Source organism: Protopterus annectens, chromosome 8.part0, assembly GCF_019279795.1.
Source record: "Protopterus annectens isolate FY-2018-M chromosome 8.part0, PAN1.0, whole genome shotgun sequence".
In the NCBI taxonomy this organism is placed as follows: domain Eukaryota; kingdom Metazoa; phylum Chordata; order Ceratodontiformes; family Protopteridae; genus Protopterus; species Protopterus annectens.
Genome location: NC_056741.1, coordinates 763375550 through 763394950, shown reverse-complemented (window position 1 = coordinate 763394950; position 19401 = coordinate 763375550). Strand labels below are relative to the sequence as shown.

Genomic DNA, 19401 nt, shown 5'->3' with positions numbered 1-19401 from the left:
AAATTGCAAAAAGCCAAACAGCTTCCAGGATTTTACAATTTAGATTAAAACAAAATGTGTAATCTGGACTAGACAGTCTTATAACATAGCATTGTCTGCAGGCTCCACATTCCTACTGCCTTTCCTTAAACCACTGCCACCATCTGTATTACCAGGAGGACATGTTTCAAGTTTTTCTTTCAAATTATTCTGCCTTCTAAAGCCAAATAGAGGTTGGTCGCCCACTTTCTTTTATTTCTAAGTGACTGTCAAGCACCTTCCAGTTACCCTGGTAAAGTTTTTTTATAGCATTACTCTCAAAATCCAATGTGTATTTTCAGAAGAAACATTTGGGTGTGCATGTTTTTTTTTTTTTTTTTTATCATTAAGGTGGTTGTTTAACAATATATACACAGGTACATGTTTTACTTGCATACACACAGGGTGGGTTAGAAGTTAGTATCTGAGAAAGAAATAGTGATGATCTCTTGAAAAAGAGGGAAATGCAAACATTAAGGTGGTTAACATACATGGTATCCTCTTAACTTTAAACCTTTCAGTAGGCGAGAGATGTACAAAATTCTAAGCAGTTAGAAGATCAGAGATTTATTCTTGTAATGAGGTTGTCATTTGTTTGAGTGGTTGTTAGTCAGGGTTTGTATAGGGACAAAGCCAATGCATTTTTAGGTATTTCCTAAGGGATTTTTTGAATTGAGATGAGGGGTCAATGGTGAGTTCAGCAGGAAGTAGGTTCCAGTTTTTTCCGGCAGAGTTGGAGAATAGTGATTCACCTGCTGAATTGTTGGTTTTAACAGTTTGCACTAGCATTTTGTTGGAAGAGCGAAGGGCCTTTAGGTTACTGTAGGGGTGAGGATATTTTTCAGTATGAGTGTAGTGTCTAGTTGGTAGGGAATTTTGTGAACAACTATTGTCTGGTTATATTGCAGTTGGTAGGGTAACTCTAGCCAGTCTAACGATTTGAAGGTTAAGACAGTGATTGGTTCTATAAGCTGATCCTCTGGCAAATCGGGCAGTATTATAGTCACAGCTAGTAAATTTATTGAGGTTTTATTTGCTTAGTTTTGCGAAGATTGGTGAGGCATAAAGAAGGATTGATAGATGTGTACGGGCAATAACTGTTCTAGTAGATGTGTACGGGCAATAACTGTTCTAGTAGATGTGTACGGGCAATAACTGTTCTTGCAGATGGAGTTAGGAATTGTTTAATCCTGTATAAAGAGCCTAGTTTTTTGTTAACTGTTTTAATAGCTTTGTCTATGTGAGCATCAAACTTAAGGTTGTTGTCTATTTCTCCCAGTAGTTTAATACTAGGTTCTGGGGAAATTATGGTGCCATTGTTAGATGTTATGGTGAGAAGTTTTTGCGAGTGGGCGAGAAGAGTAATAGTTTAGTTTTGTTTTGTTTGGGTTTATTAGTAGTCTGCAACCAGTGAGCCAGTTCTCTACTTTGTTGAAAGTGATTTGGTATAAAGATTGTAAATCTGTGGGGGAGGTGGCAGAGCATATTAAGGTGGAGTCATCTGCATACTGAATAGAAGTTGTATCTGGGATGACTTTATGTAGGTCATTAATGAATATGGAGACTTGAATAGGTCTAGGAAGAGGGCTGAGGGGAGCTTGTCATTACGGTTTTGGTTTATTGTGTGAGGAGAGTAGGGGTGAGGTTGTACTATGGCAAGGTCTAAATCCGTGCTGGGAGAGGGGCTAGGAGAGATTTGATTCAGATAGACGAGAAGTTACTTATGGGTACACTTTTCCATTATTTTAGCCAAGGGAGACACAATGGCTATAGGCCAATAATTTGAAAGTTCAGTGGAAATTTCCCCCTTTATGAAGAGGAATAATGGAGATTTTCCAGATGGAGGGGATATAAGCTTCGAGAATAGTTCTATTGATTAAAATTGAAATGGAGTACGCTATTTCATGAGCGGCTTTTTGGAGATACTCTGCAGGTAGTAGGTCTGCTGAAAGGGTGATGGGTTTCAGTTTCTTAAGTAGGGACTTAATAAAAGATGTTCGTACTGGTTCAAGCTTCAAGGGGATTTTATTATCAGGTGTGGGATTGGTGGTACTTGGGGTATTGGGATGTAGCCTGCTGGCTAGGGATTGCACGGTTTCTGTAAAGAGTGTTAATAGGTGTTGGCAACAATTTTAGGAGGTTGTTTGAGGGTAGTTAGGGGGTAGCTGATTGACCTGGGTAGAGAAGTTTATTTATGCCCGACTAGAATTTTTGTGGTTGGTTGGTTCTGGTGCTTTTGTTGCAGATTGCAGTAGTATCTCTTTTTATCTAGCATAATAGACTTAGTATAATTTCTCAACTGTTTATATATCAGGAGGTCCACGCTTTTTCTGCTAATAATTCTTTGTCTTGTATCATTGGATAGCCATGGTGCAGTTTTGTTAATCGTTCCAATAGTACGTTTGGGAGCGTGGTTGTCTAGGATAGCAAGAAATGTAGAGATGAAGTATGAGACTGCTTCATCTAGTGGAAGTACTCTTAGGTTGGACCAGTCACATGAGTTGAGTTCATTCTGGAATTTAGTCTGAATAAAATTTTTACTACTACTAATGGTTTTAAAGGTAGATTGTTGAAGGATGTAACTTCTTTTTCTGATTATATAGGTAAAGAAGTGATCACTAAAGTCTTCGGGTAGAGTGCCTGTTTTTTATATCTGTGGTAGGTTGTTTAATATCCAGTCTAGGATACTTTCCTTAGTGTTGGGCTTATCTTCTTCTGGTAGGTGAAGATGTCATCTGGGAGAAGCCATGTACATTTATATAGGTGGAGGGGGAAGTCTGAAGAGCAAGTTTTTTCTAGTTGATATTAACGTCCCAGCGAAGAATAGTTTCCTGGGGCAGTTAGTGGACAGCCATTGGAGGATACCCTCCAAGGTATTTGTGTTGTCACCTGGGGGGAATATAGATGCATACAATGTTTATAGATTAGTGTTTGTTGATTTTGACCTTTTGTGATTAGTATTTCTGCACGGTTAGTAACTGAGGCATTTGGAGGACTAGTTTTGGATATTTCTAGAGTGGATTTATACAAGATGGCTGCCAACCCTCCTTTCTTAGAGATGCGATCAAGTCTTAATGTATTGTACCCTGGGGGGTATAACCTCATTATCAACTGTAGTAGGTTTGAGCCAGATTTCGGAAAGGCATAATACATCAGGGGAGTGGACATCCAGGAGGGCAGGTAAATAGTGAATTTTCTTGTTTAGACTTAATGTTTAGGTGACAGTAGGAGTAGTTTTTGTTTCGTAGGCTAGTAAGGCTGTTTGTGGGGCTGATAGTAACAGGTAGGGTTGGGCCTGGTTTAGGGTGGATGTCACCATCCACTATGAGGTTAGGTAGTAATCCTAATAGCAAGTTTCTGGAGTTTTAATAAGTTTGTGGTCATTTTTGGTTCTGGGATTAATATATGAAGCACTAATGGGATGTTGAGGTTATACATTAGAGGAGTTTGAGAGGTGGGGTAGTAGTTTAGAATAGAATCGTGTTAAGAGTAGTAGTAATGATAGTGAGTGCCAGGGAGGTGTTGGTATTCATAGGCTATGAGAAGATAGAGAATTATAAGTGGGGGTATTGGGCAGTAAATAGGGTTTGATTTTGGAGGTGTGTTAAAAGTATGTGGAGGCATTGTAGGGCTGATTTATAGTAATGTTTGTTCAAAAAAGAGTTGGGGTCTTAATAATTGGCTTATAGTGAGGAGACTGGAGAGAGTTTGAGTATTGGGGTGGGTCCTGTGAATGGATGGTTAATGCTGATTGTGATGAGTGGGAGTGGTTACAGATGAGGGGGCGTGTTAGTCTAAGTGTAGGAGCACTGAGGGGGCAGGTGGAAATTGGGGGCAGAGTAGAGGAGTGGAGTGAGCCTGCAGGGCGAACGGAGCAGGTAGAGCCAAAGGGAGGTAGAAGGCAGGTCTGCCTGGAAACTGAGTGGAGAGTAGGTTTGGAAGTATGTATGTAGGGTTGCTGAAAGAAAAGTTAGCATAAAAATAAGAGCAGCAATGCTTGGACTACACTGGCTACAATCTACACAGGTAGATATGCTTAAAGGAAAGTCCGTGTTGAAAGGCTGAGATAGACTAGGCAGTGAGAGAATAGCAGGAGATAGACTAGGCAGTGAGAGAATAGCAGGAGAGCGTGGTATTACTAGCAGCAAGTAGCAGGCAAAGCGAAATTAGATACTTTTACAATGGCAGTAAGTAAGAGACTATAGGCAGTAAAACAGGGCAGAGATGCTAGACATGTAGTTCAGAGGAAGAGTAAAGTGAGGAAAAGAATAGTATGCAGGGTGAGGGTAGCCAAAGAGAAAGATTAGGGGCTGCTGGCGTCCGCTTTTTTTTTTAGCGACTAGCGGGAAAACACTAATCAAATAACTAGCTTATGTAGTAGTTATTCACGGGGATACATACTTCTGAGGTATTATTTTTGAGCTCATTTGTTGGCTCCTGGACCGATTTGTCAAAGTTGCAGGGTATCAATTAAGGTCCACAACCCAGTGTTGCTGTTACTGTGGCCAGAAGACTACTGCAAGGAAAGGTCCTGTAGGGCTATGAAAACAGAGGGGCATTAGTTCAGAACAATACTTCAGGAAAGAGAGAGGTAAACACACTGAGGGTTGAGAGAAATAAAACTAAGTAATTACAGGATGGCTAGCACTAATATCCACTGTATAGGTGTCTTTCTCACAATTTAAAACGCTGCTGTGTTCTTAACTAGTTATGTACAAAAGTAATGCAGAAAAAAATCAACTTAACAGTGCAGCATAGACATTCACAAAGTCAGTAAAGCAAAAATTCAGGAATACTGAGGGCATAAACAATTTGGTACAGTATTGCAAGCAATTATTCTTTTGTTTATTTTAGTATAGCTCAAAATAACAGAGAAAGATACAACTACTATATATCTAAATGAGATCTTAGGGTTGAGATGCTCCTTGAGAAAATGCAAATAGTTTAAATTCTGTTTGCGTTTTTTTAACACCAGAAATGTGATGAATATAACTTAATAGCAAGCTAGGTGTGTTCATAAGGTGCTAGTGCCCTTTGCGACTAGACAAATTGCATTAAATATTCATATATATATATATATATATATATATATATATATATATATATATATATATATAGTTTTATTTTAAAACCGCAAGAGATGCGATGAATATTAGCTAGATAGCAAACTAAGTGTGTTCATAAGGTCCCGGTGCCCCTTGCAACTAGACTAGACAAATAGTGTTAAATATTTTTTATTTTGTAAGAAGCTTTTCTCTAGTGAAATTGCATTGCCGGATATACTTGTTCTGTGAGTACCACTTACGGATGTCCCTCGTACACATTTTCTAAAACTTAGTCAAGTAATTTACAACTTGAATTCTTAGTATTTTTTAACCAATTACTTTCATGGTGCTTTTCTCCTCTGTTCTGTATTGAAAAAGTGCTTTCTGGGCCCTTTCAGACAACCTGGTTAACAAATGTAAAAATAAAAATCAAATAAATGTAAAGGGGATTTTATAATACTTTTCTATAAGAAATAGAGGACCACGTAATGAAAATTAAGAATTACTGCCATCTGAAAACATAATGTTGAGATTTAATTACCTAACATTATTTTAGATCAAGAAGAACCACAATTGACATCATTGCAGTTAGAAACAGCCACAGGCTTGTTTAGAGTGCCAAAATCTGCAGGCCACCCATTCCTTGTGCAGCAGTTGGTAACAGGCAACACAACACAAGTTTGAATGTGCATCCCACTACCATTAGGAGGGCAACTAGGCATATAAGGTAACTCAGTAATATGTTGCAATATCATTTCTACTCAATTGGTAGCATCTGTAGGAGACCCAGAAGCTCTCTGAATATTACTTGAGCTAGAATCCACCAAATTACCAGGGAGCAACACAGTTGTTGCATTAACATCTTGATAAGCTTAGTTATGTTTCTGATGAGGAAAGTGGGCACAACCACTCCAGGCTCACCCAAACCAATGTCCTTCATACTGCAGCACTGGCAAATAACTCTGGACTGGATATTGTACAAACCCCTCCCCAAACTACTAAAAAAAATGTAATGACCAAGTAGAAGAAAACTAATAACTGTACAATAACTTGGCTCAAACCAGTCAAACTCCTGTTGCTGCAGGAACAGATTTAATGCTTAAAAAGTTAAGCACTTTTGTCCCATATACTCACAACTTCATTAGAACTGAGCCACTCTTCTTGAGCTAATGTTTTATAATGCAGTTGATTGTTGATGATGATTGGTCCTTTTTCTTAATTTGTCTGTATAATAAATTAATCTATGTAAAAAACAGTTGACACGCTGCAAATCCTCCCCAAATAACACATGAATACATCAATTTGGAAAATATGTATAAGCATTAAAATTACAAATAAAAAATCTCCTTTTATGCAAGTGCTGGTATATGTTAAAGTAGTATGTAGTATAAAAAAATATATAAAGTTATAACTTTACTGCCCTGAGCTTCAACAAGCTGCTTAGAGACGGCATCATTTAACCCTTGCTTCTCACTTGCCTTAACCACTCCTTATATGGGTTCTTGGTCTTGTTCTAAAACTGAAAGTGTTTTCTGTTTCCTACACACCTAACACTATTTTATGCATGTATGAAGCATTTGTTTCCTTATGAGTAACATCATAACAATGTTCATAAATCTTTTTTTGTGGGGAGAGCACTCAGTTTTTCCCCACATAAAAAAAACAAATTGCAAAAAGCCAAATAAGCAATTCCCAGGGTTTTACAATTAAAACTTTGATGGAAACTGCATTTATAATCTGTCTTGTCTGGCAGTCTGTAACATCCCCTTAGTAAATAAAGCTGCCTTGTTTACAGGCTTCACATTTCTTGGTGCCTTTTCTTAAACCACTGCCACCATGTCCACTACCATGAGTACCTTTTTTCAAGCTTTTCCTTTCAAATTATTGGCACTCTTAAAAGCCAAATAGAGGTTGGACTAAATTTAATCCTAATGGGCAAACCAATAGGTTGGATTAGTTCCACAAATTTACTTGGAAATCTCATCATCTTTGAGAAAGTTGTACTCCATGTTTATAGTGGCTTCAGTCAGGAGGATTTTAGAACTTAAGGCTATGTTATTCTTTCTGCCTTGTGGTGTTTTCAAAAGGACTTCCTTGAGCACTTAAGGTAAGCTTCCTGGCTCTCTTGTGCTTAAACTTAATTAGTCTAACTTTAAAATTTTCTTCCATAAGTATTCTAGGCCTGTGAAGTGATTCCTTTGCACTGGCTGTTAGTAGATTAGTTACATAGGTTTTATGTAAATAAAACTAAGGACTTTGGAAAATATAGTAATATTGTGTGTCATTTGTTAAGTTATTGAAGACCAAACGATTGTCAAGCAAAATATCTCCGGATAACTTTATTTTCATTGTGACAGATACAGAAACCCCTGCAGTGTTCCACAGACGCATTCTGCCTGAGCAGTTGGTCTGCCTTTTTTCCACTATGGGTAACTGCCATTTGCTTGGCTCTTCATATAGTCCCAAAGAAGTGTAACCTGGACATGAACTCTGTGTTCTTATGAGGACATTTTCAGTTTGTTCCCATAGGATGGCCAGGGAGGCACTGTCAGTTGTGTTTCTGCTGCCAGTTCTCCTTTTGAGTCCAGCACAGAAGTTATGCATGCTTAACATAATACTGCATCTGTGAAAAGAGCTGTGGCCGTAGGAAACTGCTCACTCTTCTTTCCCTTTTCTTCTGTTTTTTTTTTCCCTCCATTTCCTTGATTTAGAAAAGGAAATTTATGGAAATATAATATATTATAGGGAATGAAGGTGCGATTCCACTCTAGAAAGCTCTGAAGGCGTAGAAGACATAATACCAGTGGCATTATTCCTGTTTGACACAGTGTTGTGGTGATTACTCATATTTTTTTGCTTTTAACATCTTTCTTTTTATTGCTTTTTTGCATCCCTTCAGACCTAATGATGAAAATCCTGTTTTTATTTCAAAGCATTAAGAAAAGCTGGTCTATATGTTACAATAGCATATTATGATGTGCAGAAGAGTAACTGTTTTGTGTTCTGTAGGTGTGTGGTCTTCTGAAGAGAGTTGTAGTAAACCAGTGAATGTTAGATTTTGGAAGTGGAAAAGTGAGTATTTTTGTGAATGCAAATTCCTTTTTGCATTTGTTCTAATGCAAGAATAGGTGTGTTTTCCTCCTTTATATTGCCTTGCTGATAGAGCAGCAGCGAATTTTGGGGGAAGAATTTTTGAGTAACTGAGGAATGAGTGTAGCACTGCTTATGACCCAAGTTAATGTTTGAATTGTAACAGTAGATGTGTTAAGTTTGGTGGTTCCTTCTTTGCTCACCGTCCTATTTTAGTTTATATCAGGTTTTCCAACTTTATCACTGCTCCCAACCTTTTGTTTCCAAACTCTGAGACAAAGCCAAAATTAATTGGGGGCAAAGGCTCCAAGTCATTGGTACTCCTACTCTGGCAAGTTGACAAAGCAGGAGAATGTGAATTGGCATTTTTTCGTTGAAGTAAAATCTGCATCTGCTGAGTGCAATTTGCCACTTTTTCTCAAAACATTTTCCAGGTTCAGGAAGGACAAAGCAACATTTCGAGTCAAAACATCCCTGATAATCAGGTGCATTTAAAAAGTCTGTACCTGCTTGTTACTATTTTGGTTATTCCCTGACAGTACAGAAGCAATCGGCTGAAAAACATAGATTGTACTGATTGTTGTAGTAAACTCCAATTTACTGACTGCATGAGAATAACCTTTTCTGTTGTATTCCATCCACACCCAGAGCAACAGGTTGCTGGATGTCATTTTAAAATAGAATGTATGGCCTGGATTCAGTTGTGTGACAGTATATTTCATTTTTTTTTTTTTTTTTTTTTTTTAGAAAGTTTCAGGAAGCCGGAAAAAAACCCAGTATTCCAGCTGACTTGGAATAGAATCTTTGGTGTAGTTTGATATTTATTTATTTTTTTTATGTCAGATGTTAAAATTACTTGTATGAAATGAGTAATGTGCTGGTGTAGCACAGTTGAAGTTTTGCAGGGTTTGGCAAGACATGAAAAGAGAAGTTAATACTATGTTCGAAATGTGTTTTACCTTTGCTCACTAGTTATTTTTCTTTTGTTTTCAGATCGATTATATTTTGCTACATTGAGAAACAAGCCTAAAAGTACAGTAAACACCCATTATTTTTGCACGGACGACGAATTTGTATATGAAAAGTAGGTCTTGGCATTTATCTTTGGATAATTTTGCTGTTTACTTGTTTGACAGTAATTCAGTAGTTACTCACTGCAGAATCTACCTTTCAATATTTGCTTTACTGTTTTAGTAGTGTACAAAGATAATTGCTGGTTTAAATTAAATTTGTGCCTAAAAATAGGTTTCAGCTTTTGTCTTTCAGTAGCTTTTTCTCATTTGTTTGAAGAAAAGTGACTTGCCAGTTTTTACCTGAAATGTTTAAAATCTGTAGAACAGCATTTGGATGTAAAATCTGTCTAACAGTATTTGGATTTCAGTTTTGTTTGGTTAGTACTGATTTAGAATAAACCAGTGATTTCATGAACTGGATTGTCACTTGGGTGCTGCTGTTTTCTACATGTATTTGATTATTTAATTTATTGAGTGGTTGGTTATAGCTGATGGCAGATAGCTGCAATTGTCTTTGATCCCTTCTGCTGCACTTTCCCCAACACCTGTCATACTTCAACCTTTGGACTGAGGCACAAGTGGGGAAATCTTGGTATAAAACGTTTGGAATGTCCTGACCTCCTCTTCACATATTTCCTGTCTGATGCTTCCCTAACAGCTGTGAAAGGGCTTTTTTTTGGTGTCGCATCCTCTGCTTTTTTCTAGTTCCCAATGTATTCCTCCGGACTTTGCACCATTGGTCTTTACAAATTGCCGCAAATGCTTGGCTATAAGCCCCTGCCTTCCTCTACAATAGGTGAACTGGCAAAAATGCTATCCAACCCTTTTCTCTTGGATTTGATTCTGATTTTTTTTTTCTTTAGATTGAAGGACCATCTTCCATATGGCAGCTGAAGTACAGTTCAAAAAGTGGGGGGATGCTTAAAAGACAGAGGGTCCCACTGCGGCATGTTCTTATGTATGCCCTCATTTTGTATGGTTCTGGGTGTGTAAAAAGCTGAATATTTACAGCTGGGTTTGCTGTAGACTGACTGATAGCAGAAACCTGTTTGGCTGAACACTTTTGCCCAGTTTTTATTTCAGTATGACAATTGCAGTAACTACCTTTTTAACTTTTCTCCCCTGTCTTTGCATACACATGCACAGAAATTACAAGGTAATTTCTGTACAGGAAGGGCTTGTCTGTGATGAACTGTATTATAAATTGATTCAGGGAAATGCAGTGTGCAGTACTTTTTATTGTTTTACTTTTTTATTGAATTGTACTGTTCATGTCTCCCTCATTGCTTGTTAGATGTGGTTTGAGTTTTACGAACTCAAGGTAGAAAATTTGAAGTTGGTAAAAGAGACTCAACAAGAACACTCATTTAAAATGTAAAGGTGTAAATTTTGGGCACAAGGCAGTAGGCTCTCATTGGAGCAAACTTTCATTAAATAGTGGGATAAAACTAACCTGCTGGGTTAGGGGGTTTTGCTTCTGATTAGTGACAGGTGTTTTGAGTAGTGTACCCAGTGCTTGTTAGCTGCCATGGTGGGTATAGTCAGATGCAGTGGCGGATTGCCTGTTCTCTTGTTATGGAGGAGGCTGTTCTTTGGATCACTGTTCAGTGCTGCCACGTGGTGAAGGCCAGATGTAGAGTGCTGTACATGTTTGTTCCCACATTCACTCCGAGCAGGACCCTGGCCTCACCTTAGGCTGTCAAGAGGACCAGTCAGGCTTTGCATGTCTTGCTGCATGTATACAGAAAGCGAAGTAACCGGGTCAAAGTAGAACCCCCCCCCCCCCGTGTCATCTGGTTATAGTGGCAGCTAGTCCTGCCTTGGCATGCAAGTAAAGATTATTGTCCTCTGTATATGTAGTGCACACTAATCAACAGTGTCTACACTTTCTAAGAAGGTTGAGGAGAGCAAAACTACCACCTTTAGTTCTCAAAACTAACTACAGGGGTACTATCGAAAGCATCCTGACTAGTAATCTCTCGGTATGGTATGGAAACTGCATGGTTTCAGATCACAAATCTCTCCAAAGAGTGGTGAAAGTGGCTGAGAGAATCATCAGGTCCATGCTCCCATTTATCCAGGACTTGCATTCTGCTCAGTTCCTCAGCAGAGCCATGAAAATAGTCAGACTGCACTCACCCTGCCCATGGTCTGTTCTCATGTTTGTATTCAGTCAGGAGATACCATAACTTACTTTGCAAAACCACCATATTTAATAGAAGCTTTTTCTACAAGCCATCAGACTTCTGAACTCCAGTAATAACGTACACCATGCTAGTCATGGAGGTCTGGAGTTACAACACTGAATTAATTAACAGACATATGCAGTAACTCTATGAAGGTACAATATTGTACCTTATGTGCAATAGTAATGATGCCAGGTTAACATTCTGTGCAATATGCCAAGTTAGCATTTTGTGCAATTTGAAATGTGTGATTTTGATCTATGCAATATATTATCTGTGCAATATTTTGGGTACTGACTAAGATGAGCAAGTGGAATAGTCTTGGTGCACGTTATTGTACTTGCTACACTGCTTAAATGTGTTACTGTTGTTGGATTACCTTTAGTATATGTGTTGTATTAATATCAGTACGTTGTATGCACATTGAGTTCGAAGTAACACAATTTCATGAAGTTGCACTGTTGTGCAGGCTGAATGATGAAGTTTACTTTGACTTTGGTATTATGGATATTAGCAATGCAGTGGAGGCTGGTACGTCTTGAGGTTTTTAGGAGTGAAGCCCATGACTTGAATGAACATCTTTGATATAAAAATGTTAGATATAGGAACAGGAATTTGCCTGAGCAGTTTGTATTTACTGTATAATAATTCTTCCAGCTCTGTTCCTTTTTGTTTTTTCTTGTTTTATAGGTTCATAGGTTCATACTAGGCTATCTGCCCTAGGGCATTTATAAGCCTAGCCCAGAGTGTGTGGCTTTCACCACCCCTTAGGATGAGAATACTATACCCATTAGTTTGCTGTGCCTCTGTCCAGCAGTGATACAGAGATGATTCCCAGGGTAAACCTACGATCTCCCATCCACTCGTCAAGATTTCTCTTGAACAGAGTCAGTGAGGGGCTCTGCCTCACATGGACTGGGATTCTGTTCCATAGTGTAGGGAGTCTCTGGGTGATGAATCTGTCCCTCCAGCACGTCCTATTTATATCCATGTTGAGGTTTAAGTCTCTTGCTCTCGTGGCTCTGGTGGATTTGGATTTTTTGAGGTGGAGCATGTCTATTAATTCCGGGTTGGACATGGCCTTGTATGTCAGGCACAGATCACCTCTGAGCAGACGGTATGCGACTGGATAGAGCTGGAGTTTCATCAGTCGGGCATCGTATGACATATGTTTGAGCCCCTTTATCCTTTTGGTGAGGAACTTTTGGGGTCTTTCCAACTGCTGCAGGTGTTGGGTAAGGTACATTCCGAATGGGGCGTTGTACTCTATCATTGGTCTGATAAGTGAAGAGTACAGGGGTACAATGACCTCTCCTGATCTGGATGTGAATCCCTTCATGATCAGGTGGGCAATGTAGAAGATCTTCCTAACCACTTTGGCAATGTGAGTGTCAAAAGCGAGGTTACTGTCAACTTGGGTCCCCAGGTCCCTGATAACTTCTTCCGTGTTTAATGGATTACCATCTATGTGGTAATTAGGGGTTACCTTGTTTTTCCCAAAGGGTATGACTATACATTTTTTGGCATTTAGCTTAAGGCCATGGCTCTGGCACCAGTTATCCATTTCTATGAGACCTCTCTGGAGGATGTCTATGTCTGATGGAGTGTCAATTATGGTGCCCAGTTTGCAGTCATCTGCAAATTTTGTCAGCCACAATCCCCCTATGTTTGCCTGCACTTCAGAAAAATAAATGCCGAACAAGAGGGGGCCCAGGACTGAGCCCTGTGGGACACCGCTCGTGACTGGCTTAGAGTCTGACATGGCACCATGCAACTCTAACCCTGTGTGTTCTGTCCTTGAGCCAGTTTGCAACCCATCTTGTGACATATGGGTTTACATCTAAGCTGGTGAGCTTTTCTATGATGCCCGAGTGGGGTATTGTGTCGAACGCTTTTGCTAGGTCAAGGTAGGCTGTGTGAACTGCCTTACCCTCATCAATGGCCTTAGTGACTGTTTCGAAAAAGTCGACCAAGTTCAAGAGGCAGGATCTGCCCTTGACAAAGCCAAATTGGGTAGGATCCAGTGTCTGTAGCTCCCCAATGTCTTTATTTATGAGTTCCATTATGATCCTCTCCATAGCTTTGCAGACAAGGCTCGTCAAGCTTATGGGGCGGTAATTTCAGGGTCCGTAGAAGCACCGCCTTTGTGGAGTGGGACCACAGTTGCCGTCGCCATTCTTTGGGTGCGTATCCTGTAGTACGACTAAGATTAAGCAGCAGCCTTGTGTGTGGGTTTAGTTCCTCATTGAGTTAAATTGTAGCACACAGACGGGGACACCGTCCGGTCCCATTGATGCTGTTTTTTGCTTTAGAGAGAGCAGCTCTCACCTGGGCATCTGAGATGTTTGGGAGGCTAGACTCTGGTGGGATAGATATTTCTCCTTTTGGGGGGGGGGGGGAGAAATTTGCACTGAACCTGTCTGCCAGTATGTTGGCAATGTCTGTGGGTTCAGTGATTTTTTTTATCATTTTGGACTAATTCTGAGCATATCTGGGAGTTTCCACCCAGGTTTCTAACATAGCTAAAGAAGGCTTTATGATTGTCTTTTGTGTCATTAGCGATTTTTCTCTCAAAGTTGGCCTTGGATGATTTTATGAGTGATCGTAGTTTTTTGCTAGTATTGATCAGAGATGCCTTCCCTTTTAGGGATTTTGCTCTGTCATGTAGTAGCTTTCTCCTCTTATTGTATTGTTTGTTTATGGCTGGGGTCCACCAGACCGGGCGCCTGCCTTTGGTGGAAAGGGTCTTGATTTTATTAGGGATTGCTTGATCCATACATACCTGGAGGTGCTCGTAGAAGGCATTTGTAAGGGTTTCAGCAGCGTGGGTTGTGGTTTCCACTGGCTCGGGGGCCTTGAAGGATACCACTCCAGTCTTAAGAAGTGTGAAGTTTGCTTTTGAGAAGTTCTTCACTGTGGTCTTTTGCTGGGGTGGGGCGGATGTTGATCTCCAGTGAGATTAATTTATGGTCTGATCTCACCAATGAGGGATATACTTCGGTGTGGAGCATTTTGTCCCCATGTTTGTGATGATCAGGTCTAGTATATTTTCTCCTCTTGTGGGAATGGTGACTAGTTGTTCCATAGCATTTGAGTTTATGAACTCAAGGAACCTTTGGGCTAGGGTGTTGGGGCTTGAGTAATGTTCCCAGTCTATGTTTGGGTAGTTGAAGTCACCCAATATGATGGTGTTTGGAGAGACATTCATACTCTCCAGTGTCTTCAGGAAGGCTGTGTGGGTTTCCTGAGTTTGAGAAGGTGGTCTGTAGCATGTTACAAACTGTAGGGCAGTTTTACCTATGGTTAATTGCACCTGGATGGTGTCTGATGCTTCGTGCGTTGCCACTAACCTGGAGGTGTGGGTATCCTTTATGAATATGGATACTCCCCCTCCTTTTGTGGTTCAGTCCGGATTTTGGGGCCGGAACGCATGATATGAGGTATAAACTGATAGTGCTGGGGTGCTCTCAGGAGCCTTGAACCAGGTTTCTGTCACAGCACAGACATCGATGTTCTCCATACTGAGGAGGGCTTCGAGGGCGTGCATCTTGAGGTTTAGACTTCTGGCATTGAGCAGTATTACCCTTAGTTTTTCTCCATTTTTTTGTTTTCTAGGGCGGTAGGTTTATCATTTGAGCCTTGCCTAAAAAAGGCACTATGGGGGTGGCAAGAGCCTTTGCCAATATCCGGAAGCCCAGGGGTGACAGGTGCAAGCCGTCCCTTGCGAAGCAGCGTGGCTTGTCAAGCATGTCATCCCAGGCAGACATTGGATCCCCTTAGAATGACACCAGTAATAAAGCCAATTATTAAAGCTGATGATTTTGTCTCTGTATTGTGGCATCATTCTTGGTGAGGGTAGGATACTGCTCAGGGTCAGGGTCATACCGGCCTGGGCTACATAATCTGAGAGCTCCTCTGTCTCCATGTAGTCCAGGGAGGTACGTCTCAGGTCGTTCACACCGGCATGGACAATGACAGAGTCATACTTGTACTTGCTGTGGAGTGACCTGAGTGCTTGTGTTATGTGGCGGATTCTAGCGCCTGACAGGCAGCTTACTGTGATCATTTCCTTGTTCAGTCTGGTGAGTGGGACGTCAGTGCGTCTGACTATGGAGTCACCTATAACAAGTGTGTCTGACATTGTGTTTGGCCTTAAGGGCTGTGACTGTTTAGCACACTGACTTTGAGAACTATGTGTTGCATGTCTTATGTCTTGAGGTGGCAGTTGCTTGGGTGTCTGCTTTGGAGGCCTCTCTAGTTTTGGTAGATTTTTGATCAGTGTCTCCGTGTATGTTTTTGTGTGTTTGTTTTGCAGTTGTGATGGTTCTATGTGAAACTGGGTCTGTGGTGTGCGTGGTTTCCTTCTCCTCCTGTCTGGTCTTGCCAGTCCTGAGTTGAGAGAGCTCAGCCTCCAGTTTGGCTATATAGTTGCATCTCTCACATGTGTTTATGTTTTGTGGGAGAAGGAGTGGGTTGTCTGTGTACATGAGGCAATTGTAACATTGCCTCAAGATGCCCAGATTCACCAGCTGAACAGGAGAGGACGCTAGCAACTGACCCTTTGACATGCTAGAAAAAGTGAAAAAGTTTGCTGTGTAACTGAGTCAGAAGGGACCTATAGGGAAATGGGTACTCAAGGGGATTCTAGGCTAATGTAGTACTTTGTTTAGTATACAAGTACTTTACCTATATAAAAATGCTTTAGGAGCAAGTGCTGAGCTTTTGAGATAGAGAATAGACTGTTTAGATTGCAAGTAGAGAAGTTCTAAGGGAAAAATTGAACAGCAGACTTTACAGAGCCAGAAATAGTTTAACCAGCGCTGCCCGATGGTGCTCTATGGGCAACTCAGCGCTAAATCACGCTAAAGCGGGCCTTGTAGCAGGGGGCTGAAAAGAGCCAGGAATTGACCCAAAACGGCCAATAGACTACAAGTTTCTGGCTGGAACCACTGCTCTAGGGACAAATAGGCTTCTCAGTGCTCCCCACTCCCACTGGTGAACAAAGAAGCTTCCCTTTATCCAAATAAGGACATGGAATAGCACAGGAACCAAGCCAAAGCCCAGAGATCAGCAAACTCTGAAGACTGGACTATTCTAGTTCAGTAAGGCGGGAAAACAAGATTTTTTTTTTTTTTTTTTTTTTTTTTTTGCAGAAAACAGAGGAAAAACAGACAGTAAATGCTTTTAAACGGCTAGCGCACTTGAGTGCGTTAGCCTACAGGTAAAATTAAGCAACAAATAACTTTTTTAAAAGTGCAAAACAGTTAATCAACACAAAAACAGTTTAAATAGAATGCAGAGCTGTATAAACAGGCGAAAAAGCAGTCGCTAAGCAGTAAATAATCAAAAAGCCAGAAAAAAATACTTAAATCAGGAAAAAGTCACTCTTTTGCTCTCTGCTGCTTGTAGAACTCTGCAGGACACCACGAGGAGCTGTGCTGAGTTGAATACAAGCAAAAAAGCTACCACAGTGGGCAGGAGAATTGACAGTATCTTGGCATGAAAGTTACCATGCTTATACATCAGTATGTAAATATTTTATGCCCTTTCTCTTATTGTTTGCTACAAGTCCGAGCATTAAAAAGAAGAAAATTTGAGATTCCTAACCACGCACATTTTCCTTTGCTATGATCCCGCAAATAAGAAGGACCTGTGTGTGTACTTTCTGACATCTATTTGCATAGATTACAGAATGGATGCATTTAAATTGTGTTTTTGTGTATTGCTGCACTGCCAAGTTCTGATCCATGAGGTGGATAATAAGTTGTCCAGTAGGCTTTCACCACGCATTGAGGACAAAAGCTGGCAAGCTGTTAGCCAGACATCTAGCACTTTCCCAGGCTCTTCAGCCCCTCCCTTTTTACTTTTGGTTCCTAACTGGTAAGAACCCTATTTGGATGTCTTCAGCCATGTTTGTCATAAGCATCTGAACCAGTCGCAAGCTTTCACTTCTCAGTTTGATGGTCTGTTTTTACAGGAAGATCATGTGCAAATAAAAAAAAAAATATGTGAGGATCAGTCTGATTCTTTCATTTCTTTGTCTTGCTAGACTGTTAAGCTATTAGATTTGTTTAATTAGCTCCCTGTAATTTGTGGCACCATTTTGGTTTGCTTACTCTGTAGTTTTGTTTTCTGTTTCTTTTTAATATTCCATTTACAGCCATACTAATTTTTAATTATGGAGCAAACACTAGATATCCCTTCAAAAATGCAGTTGTGGGATGAAAGTACTGTAACAAGAAAAAACATTCCCTGTGTCTTAAGTGCTGTTTATAGATGCATTATCTTCTGATGTGACAAATGGTACTACCTTTAAGCCTTCCGATTAAAATAAAATTAAATAATAAGCTGAGGCGTTGGAGACTGGGGAATATTTCTAACATGCTGCTTACACCTGCTGAGGCCCTTCCCTGTCGTGTAAAACGAAAGAGAGAGAGTAATGTGAGCTATTGCCAGCTGTGCCAGGAGAAGTAAGGCAGTGGATGTGCAACATATGTCAGCATAGGTAGGTGGAGTCTTGTAAAGAATTGTCATTTGTATATCCAACTGATTTGTAACACTGCTTGTGTTAAAAATGCACCAACAGTGTGTCCTGCTGGACAGAAAAGAAATGCACCTGTATGTCCGACTATTGTAACTGTTGACGTTTAATATATTGTAACAGACTGTACTGGAAGAAAAGAGGTTAATCTCAGTCTAGCTAACTTTTTTAAAAATAGTCCAAAATTAAATTACAAGGTTTAGGTCATAAAGCATATATCTTAAAGTTCTGATTTGCAGCCAGAGATGAAATGTCCATGAAAACCAGGATTAGGAATCCTACTGTATTGTCCTTTGGGTGAACCAGTTGCTACCCTGGAAGGGTGGAAGTTTTGGAATGGCTTTATAGGTTCCAGATGCTATAATGCATCTTAGCAAAACTCAGTGTGTGTATTATTAGAAACAGGTGCTAGATTCTGGTTCAGTTTCTGGTAAAGGAGATAGTGTGGGAACCAGAGTCAGATGACCAGATGTATGTGATGTCCTTCTGTAGTCCAGCACTGAAATGATTTAATACTAGATGAGAGAGAAGTCTCGGGACAGTTTCTTTTTAGGAAACGTGACAAAGAAGGAAGACCATTCACCCACTTCATCTTACCTTCCTTTAGTAAGTAACCAGGGAATAAGTAATTCTTTGCATCGGTCCGGAAAATATAGTGAGATTAGTTAAATATTGTTTTTCTGTAACAGTGTGAATCTATCAGTGTTGTTTTTAATATTTTCTGTGATTGAAACTCTGGTGTTCATTGTGAATAGATATTTAGTATTTTTATGTTCTTTTATTATTAAATATGTTTAAACTTTTTTCATTGTGACTGGCCTTTTAGAGAATATTTTTAATCTTTGTGAGCACTTCTATTTATTTGGTGACACTGACCCTGCTATCTTGTCAGTGGTCCAGTCAACCTTTGCTGGTTGTTGCCCTTGGCTGTTGGGGTCAGCTGCATTCAGTGGTAGTACTTCAGAACTGATTACCTTAATCTTGAGCTTGGAACCCATTGCAGGTACTGACCCCAGTGATGCAAGCTTTTCTGAGTCAATGATGTCGGTGATGGTTTTAGGGGCCAGCATCTTCAGCAGACGTGCTGCACAGTCTTGGGTGGATGTGAGCATTTTGCCCGATACTCACGTTTCACCTTCTTTAGACCTCTTCTCTTGAGGAAAGAGAACAAGGCTGAATACAAGAGCGTGTGAACTCACCAGAACAGTCTTCCATCCAAGATCTTGATGACAAGCAGTGGGCAGACTTCACGCTTGTATGTGATGATGATCTCTGGGTTTGGGAGATCCATCTAGGTGAAAGCTGGATGGCCAAAATAAACCCCCATCTGAGTAAGAGCACCTCCTTTAAGGGATTCTAGTCTCCCAAAGCTTCATAGGTGGTTTTGCAGGTCGATTTGATTGATGTGGCTTTTTTTTATGATGCAGTGAAGAAGCATGATATGGTGGCTGTTCTATTGAAGAAAACCATCTTCACCAAGGCTTGACAGTCTTTCGGCAGCTTAGACT

The 19401-nt window shown here is 40.2% G+C and overlaps 1 protein-coding gene across 1 annotated transcript in view; it reads left to right on the top strand.

Annotated features, from left to right (window-relative positions):
* Nucleotides 1-19401, top strand: part of CDC14A (cell division cycle 14A) — a 1552589-nt gene that overhangs the window by 106226 nt on the left and 1426962 nt on the right. The window contains exon 2 of the mRNA XM_044080231.1: nt 9147-9237. Within this exon, the coding sequence (XP_043936166.1) occupies nt 9147-9237 (91 nt within the window). The remainder of the gene's footprint in view (nt 1-9146; nt 9238-19401) is intronic.